The sequence below is a fragment of the Heliangelus exortis genome, chromosome 1 (genome assembly GCF_036169615.1).
Source record: "Heliangelus exortis chromosome 1, bHelExo1.hap1, whole genome shotgun sequence".
NCBI lineage: Eukaryota > Metazoa > Chordata > Aves > Apodiformes > Trochilidae > Heliangelus > Heliangelus exortis.
The window spans coordinates 92,937,155-92,949,622 of record NC_092422.1 but is presented as its reverse complement, the minus strand read 5'-3'; the positions used below and the strand labels follow the sequence as shown (position 1 = coordinate 92,949,622).

Here is a 12,468-nt window from a genome sequence, read left to right as displayed (position 1 = left end):
GGCAGTTTCAAGTGAAAAGCAAGGCTCAGCCAACAATTTATCTGCCATAACAGACACAGTTGGAAGCTGCTGGAAAGGTGCCATGGATTTGCCAAAGACCCTGCACCTGAGGGCTCCATGAGAGATGTTTGCTGAAATTCTTCCAAAGAAAGTATTGCAGTAGGCCAGGAAGGCTTAATCAATGTGCTACTTTTGTATTTTCCCTCTTAGTGATGGCTCAATTAAGATATGAAGTTGCAGACAGCTGGAAGAGAGCTTGTAAGTGTCATGCACACATTACTCATGTCCTTGTCTGATTAAAGAATAAGATGTGATGCTGGATCTGTCCCAGTCTGGGCCTTGGGCTGCCGCTGCCCTCTCATTTATCATTGATCACAAGACAAGTCTTAACTGGTTGTTCTCACCCTTTAGTCATAAAGGCAACTATTTAACAATTATATGGCACTTAGACATTGCTGTGACATGTTAGATCTGTAGGTTGACTTAGAGTGATGTTCATTCATGGACTGTAAAAATTTTATAATAATATAATTATGTTTGGGGGTAACATGGTAACTAAGTAAAATTCCCAATGAAGGAAGATTTGGTGACCATACCAAATGACTACTCTAGAGGATGGCATTAGGAAAACAGAAGATGAAGAAAAGTTAAAGCAAAAGCAAGAGGAATGCTAAGGATCATGCGGGAGGCCCCAAAGTGTTAATGACTCAGAAGCTTAAGTAGAAAGGGGAGAGTTGCACTTGTGCACTCCCATCAGCAAGGACTCATCTTCTTCTGTGTGTTTGCAACTTAGCAGATAATAGGAAAGCATATTATAGACACTCTCAGGAAAGAGACAATAATAAAAGCAAAGACTCCTTTCAGGTTGGGATGCCTCTGAAGTACCTGTCAAAGTAGCTGCACCAGCTCCTCCCATAGAGCAAGTGTCTTCCCCACTCCACAAAATGAGCAGAACAGACCAGGAGAGAGAAGGGAAGGCAACAAGATTGGTTGATGTGCATATAGCTGCTCATAAGAAAACAGAATGGTATTTCATCGCACATTTCTATCTAAATAATTTTGCATGAAATTATTTAAATAATTATACATCTGACATAAATACCCTGTTTAAATAATAACAGCTTTTACTTAATGTTGAGCTTAGATGAATGTAAACTACTGAAATCATGCTAATATATTCAACATTTTCCTTGTACATCTACTTTTCCTGTCTTGCATAGAATCCTATTCTTCAGTCAAACTCAGATATGGGTTGATTATGCCTTTCACAGAACCGTACTTTTATGGTCATGAACTGAAATGTGAATCTGAAAAGTATCAGTGGTCAAAATCTATATGCCAAGTGGAGAGAGACTGTATAAAAGTACTCACATCTGCAAATCTTTCTGAGTGCACTATTGCTGGCTCGCATCACATTCCAGTTTCAGCCTACATTTGTTCATCATGTAGAAAAATCACTACCTCATTTAGAGCTGCTGTCAGTCCTCTTTCAAGACAGGTTGAAACAAAAATGATGATGAAACATATCAGCAGGAACTGCATCAAATATTTTGCTTGCTGTCGCTTTGCATTTTCCTCAGTCATGCTATTTTTTTATTTCATGAGCATTAAATAAATGCATTTAATTATCCAGTGAGTTGGCACAAACATTGTTTTTGTTGTAAGACCAGCAAGATGCATCATAAAGAACAAAAGTCCCTCTGCCTCCTTGCCTCTCAAGTGTGCTATATAAAAGGTTTATATTGTGGTTACAGTGGATCTCTGGACTCTGTGTAGGCAGCCTTACTTGGAAGTGACAGCTCACTGGAAATGTGCATTACACTCAGTCACAGTAACAGTCCTGCTGGAGTGTTGTAGAGTTCCTCCAACATGGGCCTGTGCCATATCAAGAAATAAGATATATTCTGTAAATATTTTGCTTGTATTGCAATCCAGCTGGAAAGAGGGCCATGGCAACTGGGCAGGATGAATGAGTTGGCCCAGGGCCCTAGCCAGCTGTAATTGTGTCTTTCTGCTTCCTGAAGACATCCCAGGAAGCTAGGGAAGCAGCCCTATGTTTCAAACTCTAGCTTGGCCATCATCTCACAGTACCAAGACCTCTCCCAGTTTGAAAGTCTCCTTGCATTTGCACCAAGTGAATGCTCCAAGGCAGGACAGAACATCTAAATACACAAGTATATGTAACTAGTTTAGCTTTCATCTAAACTGCACAGCTTGCAAGAACAGAGAAGCAGAGGTCTCAGCATGGCTCAGATGTGACATTACACAGGCAGGACCCCAAAAAACTGTACTCTGACTCATAGCCTGTTCTTCCAGTATCTTCCAAGATCAAAATTAAGTTTCTGAGGCGATGACCACATTTATTCTGTGGAAACCCACGGTTAGACTTAGGAACTGAAGTAGACTGCCAAATTTCAGGGTGAATTACCCCTGCCGCACCATTTCTGAATCCTGTCTCTTCACTACTGCCTTAACCCACTGCTCTGCTCACCTGATGCTGGTCAGCAGAAACCAGATGATTAGAAGAGAATATTTGCCTTGCAAACCCCTTTTATAAAATGAGCAAAAGATAAGAAAACCAATGAGCTGAGTGCTTCTCAATCTTGCACCTGGGGGATCTGGGAGGTTCTGTTACTGGTATTTCCCCAGAAGGAGAGTGGGCTTCAGCCTACATGTTGAGTCACTAAAGGGAGCATACTCAAGTAATGAAGTTTTGTATTTGTATTCTCACATTTATTATTGTACCTGAATGTATACTACAATGACACTTAGTTTTTGTACTTTTATAGGAACTGAATTGTTTTGTTCTGTGTCAAATACTGAAAGTGAACACATTAGACTTTTCAGATGCTTTATCAGTGTCCTACACCTGACTAATTATACAGTATATTTCATAAAGTTTATTTTAAAGATATGGAGGGACATATGGGTAATTTAAGGCTAGTAACAACATAATATAAGCAACAAAATACGTCAGATATTTGTGTGTTAGAAGAATAAACTGAAGGCTTACACTATAACCACTAAACCTCTTGAAATAAGTTCAACATATAAAAAGGTAATGTTGGACTAAACATAGTAGTATTTACTCAAATTTAACACTAAACATAGTAGTCAAACTGTTACAGGTTTATATGATAACCACCAGGTTTTTCTTCACTTTTCTGTGAAGTTTTAATCTGAAAGTGTTTCCAGCTTTCCTGTGTTAGGGACCCCGTCCTGCTGAACTTTAGCAAGTTTGGAGAGTGCCTCATTTTCGCAACCTCTTCCAGGGATGTCTATTTTTATGCTTGGAAGGGAAAGAGATGTTAAGCACCCTTGGAGCACAGCAGGACAGGTACTGCTGAAGTAAAAAAGGGAGGCTCCTACAGAGCTTAACAGATCTTGAGTGGGACTTTGGAGTTGACATTTTTACTCTAAGAAGCCACAGTTTCACCTAGCTCCTATTTTTGGCATATATTTTTTATTAGATCTCTCTCTTTGTTAGGTGATTTGTCCAGCTTTCATGAGTTTTAAAGTTCCAGCAGCCAAGATTTTCAGGTAGACTATGGGAGTGTCAGATCAGCTGAAACATTTTCCTTCATCTCTGGCGGTGTATGTCTGGTTTGAAAACCCTGCTGGCATAACCTCCCAGTCCAAATAATTTCAGAATTTCCTGATCCCTGTGGGGTGGGTCACTTTGGGCAGCAGAACTGCAAGTTGATGTGGTTACCTGCTACACACAACAGAGCTGGAAAACTCCTTTAGCCACCATGTAGTGGTCATGTGCATGAGGTCACCAACCCTTGTGGGGGAATATAGACAGAAAATTCAGTGACTATTGGGGAAGGCAGTACCTAATAACCACAATTTCCTCTTGCTCTTTCCAGATCTGAGTGATCAGAGGACCAGGCTTCATTAAGCTGAACTGGGATTTGGAATATAAAAAAAAAAAAAAAGCCTGTACTCTCTGTGGCATTTCAGAGAAAATGGAAAATATGCGAGTTTAGGTAATAGGATATTCAGCTGTGTGCAGGCTTCACATTTTGTTTAAATTAGATTATTGATTCACCCATTCTTGTTGTGCACAAGGAGGAAGCGTGGCTCAGTGGTATTTTAGTGGAAGCAATAAGTAAGGAAAAGATAGCCTCATTTAGGAGAAGAAATATATCTTTTGTGCCTTCTGTAAACAAGAGGTCGAAGGAGGCAAGTAAAGAAGTCACCTCCCCTAGTGCCACAGCTTGGTAATGGGCTGGGCCAGGAAGCTCTGTAATCCCAAAACCAGCTCCATATGATGACTCTTTCAGGACATAATTTCAGATGTGTTAGTGCTTTTGCTCCCACAAAAAACTTTTAGGCATCCCTTGTCCTTCCTTCCTGGGAAAAAAGCTGTTCCTCAGATCGTGTCCCATGAGCTCTGGCATGAGCATCCCCTGCTTGCAGAGCCATCACTGACACCACCAGCCTTGGCACCACAGGCACTGCTGGAAGAAAAAGGGCAGCAGATTTTCTGCGTTGCCTGTGCCTTCAGCTTCAAGGCAGGCAGAAGAAACGGTGCTGGTGATATGACTCCCTGCCCCACAACAGGGAATAGTGGCCAGAGCAGGTGAGAAGGTGGCCTCTTGCTTCTTTCCAAAGGCTTGGAAGAGATGAGCGATGCTGCCCAGCTTGGCTGGGGATTGTCCAAAGGAGATGGAGCAGATCCTGGTACAGAGACACCCCTGGGCTTGGAAAAGGGCAAATGCTAACCCTTGAGTAAAGCTTTTTGGTGGGAACCTGTGAAGACTCAGAGGGTGAGGAGGGCACAGAAACTGAGCATAGGCACTCGTGGTATATGCTTGTGTAGCCCTGATGAAGTTTTAATTTGTAAAATACCTTCCACCACCCAAGCCACTATGAATCTCCACTTCCTTTCTTTGTCTTCTCCTGCATGGTCCACTAACCACCTGCTACATTATTGTAAGTACAGTAAGTAGACAAGAAAATCTTTCTTCAGGAACAATTTTAGGTGATTGTTGGCTCTAATTCCTACTTTTATTAGAAATCTTATGTTATTTAATGATAATGTTTTTTCCTGTAATATCTGTTGGATCATTTATAAAGTAAAAAATATTCTCTACTAACCTTGCAGTGTTTTTGTAAAGTAATTTCTACAGTATCTTGTTTTCATTCAGTGTAAAATTATATAGAGGTTTCTGTGTGCAGTGATGAGAATGCAAGCCATGATACTTCATGTAGCTAACCTACAATCAGGTGAATCACATGTGAAGTCAGAGCCCTCTGCACCTTCCCCTTTTTCAAAGATGCCTTTGACAGTGAGGAGCTTCAGCAGCTCAGTTACTGCTGCCAGCATCTAGATTCAGCCATAGAGCTATCTCATGTAAAAAAATCATTTTCTCTCTTTCTCTTTCTAGCCTATATTTATGTTGCTTCCTTTCCTGAAGCTCTGACCCACAGGTGTACCTCTCTTAATATTCCTGTTTTCTCCCACATGGCCATTCAGCATTCCTCTTTGAGTTGCTGAGGAGAGCATTACCTGTACCTGCTGCCTGTCAGTTTTTACCCTGATCCATTTCCCACAAAAACATGTTCTGCCACTTTGCCCTGTCTTAGTGCATCTTTTAGCACTTCCTCTCCTTTTAACACTAAGGTTCTGTTTCTTTTTTTCTTTTTCCTTTTTTTTTTTTTTTTTTTTTTTCTCCCACACTCTGCACGCTATTTTTTTAAGTTTTGTGCCTCCTGCAGTGTGCCAGACATTTACACTTTCTTCTTCCAGATCCTTGAAAATGTGTGTTGTCAGTTTAACTCTTCCCCCACAATTTTCATTTTGGAGCAGCTTGTTCTTGCTGTCCTGTTTTAATGCTTTTGGACAGCCCCACAGGGAGCAGAGAGAGGGGACAGCAGATCTCCTGTCCACCTTCCTTCCCAGTTACTGCCATTTGCTGCAGTGCTCTCACCTTTATGTGAGAGAGGCTACATGATAGCACATCCTCTTCTTGCTCTTCCCTCACATTCCTAGCATCATGTCTGCATCTGGCCCTGCTGTAGCTTAAATATATAACTTGCACAGAGAAAATACTAAAATTTAGTGAACTCCTACTTTCCTAACATCTGTGGTGCATCTAATTTAGGACACCATTCTGCATGTCTGCATTCAAAGTCCAAGATTTTCCAGTCTGGTGAGGGTAAATTTAGGCTCCACAGACTAATGCAACTAGTAAATTGTTTTACTTTGGTACAGAATGCTGCTCTCCATAACTTAAATATTTCGGCAAAATATTCTGTGATGAGAGCATAGGTTTTAACCTTTATGGAACAGTCCGTATCTGTATATTTAGATCAGTGGAACCTCTCTGATGACCTTCTGGGATCAGTGTTTCCCATTAGACTGACTAACAGTAAACCCAAAACCTCTTCTATATACAATTGCAGCAAAAAGGAAAATGCCATATATGATATATTACTTTCTTGATATTATTGCTTATAGGTCAATGAATTACACTTTAGACTTTGATTGTCTTGAACTATATAGTAAGTGACAACAGTAAATTCTAATTTACACCACTCTTTGTGTGCCCCTGGTAATGTCCCAGCATATTAACATCAGGCTTTGTGACTTTTGTCCTTGCCTGTGTGGCTGTCCAGCTCTCAAGCTTAGGTCAGCACTATGTCAACCCTTGCACAATAGACTCTCTTCCTGTTTTAAAGTATATGCTTTTCTTCTCATACTTTCTCTTTTCCACCTTCTTGATGTACTGGAGTTTAAAACCCAATTAGTCAGTGCCAGCTGACCAAATCCTGCTTTGTTACAGGGACATGAACACAGAATTATGCCCTTGACCACAGTGGATCACCCTGGAACACCCTGGTGTTACTGACACAGCCTTTGTGGAGACAACAGCTCAATGTGAGCTGCTCCCTAAACACTCAGAAACAGGCTCCTTTATTTTTTTTTTTTTTAGTTTTTTGTTCGGGGGGAGGAAACACATCAACTCTATTGATTAAACCAGAGCAAGCTAAAATAAATGCAACAATCTTCCCAGTCAAGCAGAACCTGACATATTAAAAAGAAATGCATATTTCCTTCTGCAGGGCATCTGTTGGATTCCCTTCAGATATCAGTATGGTTCTGTGAAGCCCTGGATTCCTCTTGAGTGTTCAGCTGCTGCTACACATTCTGTAACTCTTTCTGAACCCTAGCATCACCAGTCTATGGCCTAAACTGTTAAAACAGAGGGGATAACATCTTTCAGGACATAAAATGATTGCCATGCTTTTCCAACCCTTCCCCTTACCTGCTTGAGGATTTCTGCTGCTGTTTCATGTGAGCAATCAAATATCACATAGAACTCCTTGCCCTTCTTCATCTCCTTGAGTAAAGGCCTGGCATCTTTATTCCCAGAGGGCAGTTGGCGGATTTTGATTTTAATGTTGTATCTAGAAGGAGCTTTGATGAGCTCTTGCAGGCGAATCAGACCTGAAAAATGATATGCAATTAAAGAACAAACCATTCTGTGAATTGAGTATCTATTAAACAGGGTCTCTTATCAGTTCCAACATATTTCACATACCCAAAGGTTAGTTGTTGGCTTTATATTTGCCAGCCTCCTAATTTTCTTATAGTTTTTCCTGATTATGCTTGGCTTCAAGGTATAAATATTCTGAAACATATTTTGTTTGGTTGACTACAGGATACATTTTTATTGATGCTATATTGCTACAGTTTATTGCAGAAAATGATACCATGTTTCTTCCCTGGCAGCTAATTATTATTTCAATATTAAACAGCAAGAACATAGATTTGAATAAACTTTACCAGCTTTCCTATCTAATGTTAAGTGTGAGCAGATGTGGGGAGATAAAAAGAAAAAAAGGTTCAATGGCCAGCACCCCCATGATGGCTCACTTACAAACCAATGGTAATCCTGGGTGGCACTTACCAATAAGTATTCTTAATATCCATTCATATGGCTCCCATTGTCCTCATTCCAGAATATATTTCAATACTCTGGAAGAGGAGTCTTACATTTTTCTTATCATTGGTTTAGAGAAAAGAAGACTGAAGGCATAGTGAAATTAAATGACTCGCCTAAGGTCACTCAGCGATTCTCAGATCTCATAAATAATCAAAATATTTTGAGATTTGGCTCTATCTTTATCAACACAAGTATATGATTTCTAAGACCATATCTGCAACTGGTACAAATCTACATGGCTTCTTGGGAGTCAGTGGAGCTCAACCATTTGAAGATTTGCCTAGGTTTTTAAACACAGTGTAATTCTACTAATTCATCACTCCTATGTAATTTGTATTGCCTCCAAGAACTAAGTAAGATTGTTAAGAGTTCTTTGAGGTGTGTCATTACAGTCTCTTTCTCATTATCCATGAATGCAATTTACCCACAAAAAACTCCTGATCACCTGCTGAGTGAAAGTAAAACACTGACTTAAAAATATGCATAAAGAGAGGGAATACAGGCAAGAAGCACTTCTTAAACAAAAATCATGCAAATTATTAATATGAAAAACCTCATCAAACTCCTGCTGGGAGTGGGTATATATTTCTCTTTGTGTGAGTGTCCTTGGTTGAGCGGTTCAGTGGTATGGGTAAAGCAAGATGAAGCATCCCTATTTCTTCTGAGGTTTGGAAGTGATTGCTATGTTGAGGGCTGTTGGTTTTCACCCAAGGACTGGCAATGTGTTTTGAAAAACATTATCTTTCCCTCTCCCTGCAATGCTGGGTCTGTTGTTTGCAGGTTTTCAAGTATCAACAATCGATATAGAATATTAAGCATTATGAGTATTCAAATGTAAATTACGGCACGTGCTGTGAGATCAGAGGCTGGCTGGAAGCCAGTCTGTGTAAATATGAAACAATTTGAGCTCATTATTTTGAGAAGGGGACACATGATTCCAACACTGTCCAACAGTGCCAACTAGCCCAGCACTGACTAACAAGCTTATCTTACTCTAAAGCTCCAGCTTGGTTGTACCATGCACTGAAATTCTCATCTCTTGACTGCAGTGCCCTGACCACTGTAATGAATGGCAACTGTAAGAGGGAAAACTGAGATTTGGGATGAAGAGCCCAGCATGAGGGGAATCCTGAATATTACCCACATCCCAAGACTGAGTATTTTTTCTCTCTCCAGAAACAAAAAGCACTTAAATGCAAGTGTGGTGAGTTGTATGAGCAAAAAAAAAAAGATTTGCACGTGCACTCTTATCTCCTTTTCAGGGCAAGGAAAATGATGTGTACCTTAAAACACCTACTACAGTTGCATGAGACTTGGACCTTGCATGTCCATCAGTTTCTATTGTGACATGAAATGAAGACAATGCCTGGCTATAGTTTACTGAAGAAATCAAAGAAGCAATGTATATTTTTTTTAGAGGAACAGGCAAAAGCCTGAGTCAACTGGCTCCCTAAATAACACAAGGGAATAACCATCCTTCCTCTTCCTCCTGATTGGCAATCCCAGACCATCAGACATGATATCACCAAGTTTTTTTTGGATAAATCTTAAATGTGAAGGGCTTAGTCTGACTCCTGGAGGGTGAGGAAGGCCTAGGCAAGTTTGTACTGCAGTTGCTTTTCTTTCACTTGGTGAGACCATCTGGAGATCAGGCTGCAGAAGGCAGGGGGCATTGTTGACTTTCCACAAGGTCAGAGAACTAGTTATCCAAGTTGGGAAGTGCCCAGAAGTGACGTATTCTTGGAGCCCCCATCACAGGAAGGGCATGGAGCTGTTGGAGCAAGTACAGAGGAAAGTATTTCTCCGTAAGAGACCTTAGAGCACCTTCCAGTACCTGAAGGGGCTACAGAAAAGCTGAAGAGGGACTTCTTAAAAGGACATGTAGCAACAGGACAAAGGGCAATGGCTATAAGCTAGAAGAAGGAAGATTTATGTTAGATATTAGGAAGAAATTCTTTGTGAGGGTGGTGAGACACTGGAACAGATTTCTCAGGGAGATGGTGAATGCCTCATCCCTGGAACTGTTCAAGGCCAGGTTGAATGGGGCTTGGAGCAACCTGGTCTAGTGGTGGGAGGTGTCCCTGCCCATGGCAGAGGGTTGGAAGTAGATGATCTTTAAGGTCCCTTCCAACCGAAACCATTCTGTAATTCTGTGATACTATGATCATCCCCTTCTCTGCTAAGTGGGTGATTTGACCGGCATGTTGACACAGGACTGTGATGGAGCAGGGACTTGAGTAGGAAAGATGTTGTAGAGTCCAGCCAGGTGACAGCTGCAGTGGCTGAGTCTGAACTGTAAAACACCTCAAGAATATTAGCCAGACCTACTGAGAGGAAAGGTTTAACCTTGGTCTTTGAAACAAAATCTGTAAGGACAGAAACTAGACTTGCACCCCTAACCTCCTTGTCCTACAGTCTATGTTCTGCTGCTTTTTACCCCAACAACTAAGCACTTTCCCCTTTTCCTTCAAAAAAAGGGTTGGGAATGTTCTGCATTGTTGAGAAAATATCTTGTGGTCTCTAAAGTTGATGGATTCCGTAAGCTTTGGAGTTGGATCTCCAATCACAAGTAGCAGTTTGATCAAGATAAATGGTTTTCTTCAACACTTGAGTAAAAGTGTTTAAATACTTGAAAGATTCTCAATATTTCATATCCCTTTGAGATATCTAGAATTACTGCAAATCCTTTGTAGCAAACTCACAAGATCACAAACACAGTGTTATAACAGGTAAAAAAAACCAAAACCCAAAACTAAGCAAATTCACAGTAAATGTGGTAGTGTGCATCAGAAGAACGTATTCACCAACCCACTTCCATTTTATTTTTAGTTAAAGTTTTTATAGTTGATTCATTCAGACTTAAAATTGAAGAATGCTTGTACTGCTTTGGGAAAAGTAATTTTTATTAGAAAACAGTGTAAGAGTTAGTAAAGCTAGATGTCTCTTGTAACTTCAAGTTCAAAGAAAGAAAATTCTGTTAAGAATTCAAATTCTGCCCTGTGCAAACTAATTGAACCAGTATGATGAAAATATCTGGTTTCCCTGAATCTTCAACAAATGCTGGGAGAGCTGCCTATCAAGAGAGGAAAGTATGGAATTCTCACAGAAGATGAGGAATGTGATGTAGTTTCCTTTCTCAGCACCTGGTAGGTTAAAATTATTGGGAAGACAAAGTAGATGTAAAGCAGAGCCAACCCTGCACTGAAGGCAGTGTTATTGCTTTTGGTTGACTTGTTGGTACCTGAGACAATGTCCCGTGTCTGTTATAGATGAATGTGCCAAATAAAAAGGTGAAAAAGTGGGATATTGGAAGAAATCCATTGCAAACCATTAAATTGAATCAAAGAACAATATGTCTACTTAGTTCTAGCATGTGAAAAGATAAACCACAATTTATGGTTCCTGTGTTTGGGAAATGCATGTTCAATGTGTCATCCACCTACCGCAAGACTTCTTTAGATTATTTTTAAATTTCAGGAGAGAAGTATCTTGCCTTACACATTACTCTTGATATAAACTCTTTTTTAAAACATCTTGATAAAAAATGGAGAGGAATTAATACTCAGAATCAAGGGTGATTATGGCCTGGGGACTTTGAGCATACCGTGGATTATGGAAAAAAGGAGCAGTGTCAACCTGAAAAATAAATACAGTTGCTTAGTCTTATTTTTCCCTAGCACTGGAAAGCTATAGGCATTAATAAACTCAATGAAAATTTCAGAAAGAAAAAAGAATGAGATACTTAGATAAATATTTACTCTATAGCCAGAAGCTATTAATTTAATATCAATAACAATTACTTTGCTGAAAGTACATCTATCGATGGCACAGTAAAAAAAGGAATTAGAAAAAAATCAGCTCTCGTGTGCTTTAGAATTCCTATTTATACTGAAGTCTAAGAGACAAGAGGGTGAAAATCTTAGCAGTTCAACTCAGGGAACATGAATAAATTTTGCAAATGCATTTTAGGAACAAAATCCAAGTTCTATAGCTGTTGCAGGTCCCTTAGAAGAAGACAGTAAGGTTGTTTAACATGGTGCATTTGGTACTGCTTAACATGACATTTGATAAAAAGCAGGATAACTAAGTACTTCCTATTCCAAATGTAATTTTAGCGCTATTGGTTGCAGGTTTTCTAGACCTGCATATATAGAATTTATTTATTAATTACAGTCCTATAGAGTGCATTCACTAGATTACTAACACTCAGCAACTAATGTGATAAATATTGGAACCCTGAATGAATTTTAGAGGAATGAAAAAAAAAGGTAATGTTTTGTCAATGTCAGAAGGGGTATATGACATGGAAAAGGGGCATGACATGGAAAACTTACCCCAGTGGAAGTACTGGACAAGCTAAGAGGAAAGCTGGTATAGTGGTAAAATGCTGAAAAATTATAACTTGGGACTATTAGTTAAGAGATGCTAATCCATGAAGGGAAAATAGTTCTGTATCACACAAAGTGCCTTTGGTATTACAAGTTCTGTTGACATATGTGTAAACTGTGTCTTT

General features: G+C 39.8%; 1 protein-coding gene across 7 annotated transcripts in view; it reads right to left on the bottom strand.

Annotated features, from left to right (window-relative positions):
* Positions 1–12,468, bottom strand: part of GRIK1 (glutamate ionotropic receptor kainate type subunit 1) — a 169,386-nt gene that overhangs the window by 63,081 nt on the left and 93,837 nt on the right. For all 7 annotated transcript variants that reach the window (XR_011728066.1, XM_071754868.1, XM_071754879.1 and 4 more), the window contains exon 4: positions 7,275–7,456. Coding sequence is in view for 6 of the 7 variants with exons in the window: in XM_071754868.1 (XP_071610969.1) it covers positions 7,275–7,456 (182 nt within the window). In the remaining variant the exon portion in view is untranslated. The remainder of the gene's footprint in view (positions 1–7,274; positions 7,457–12,468) is intronic.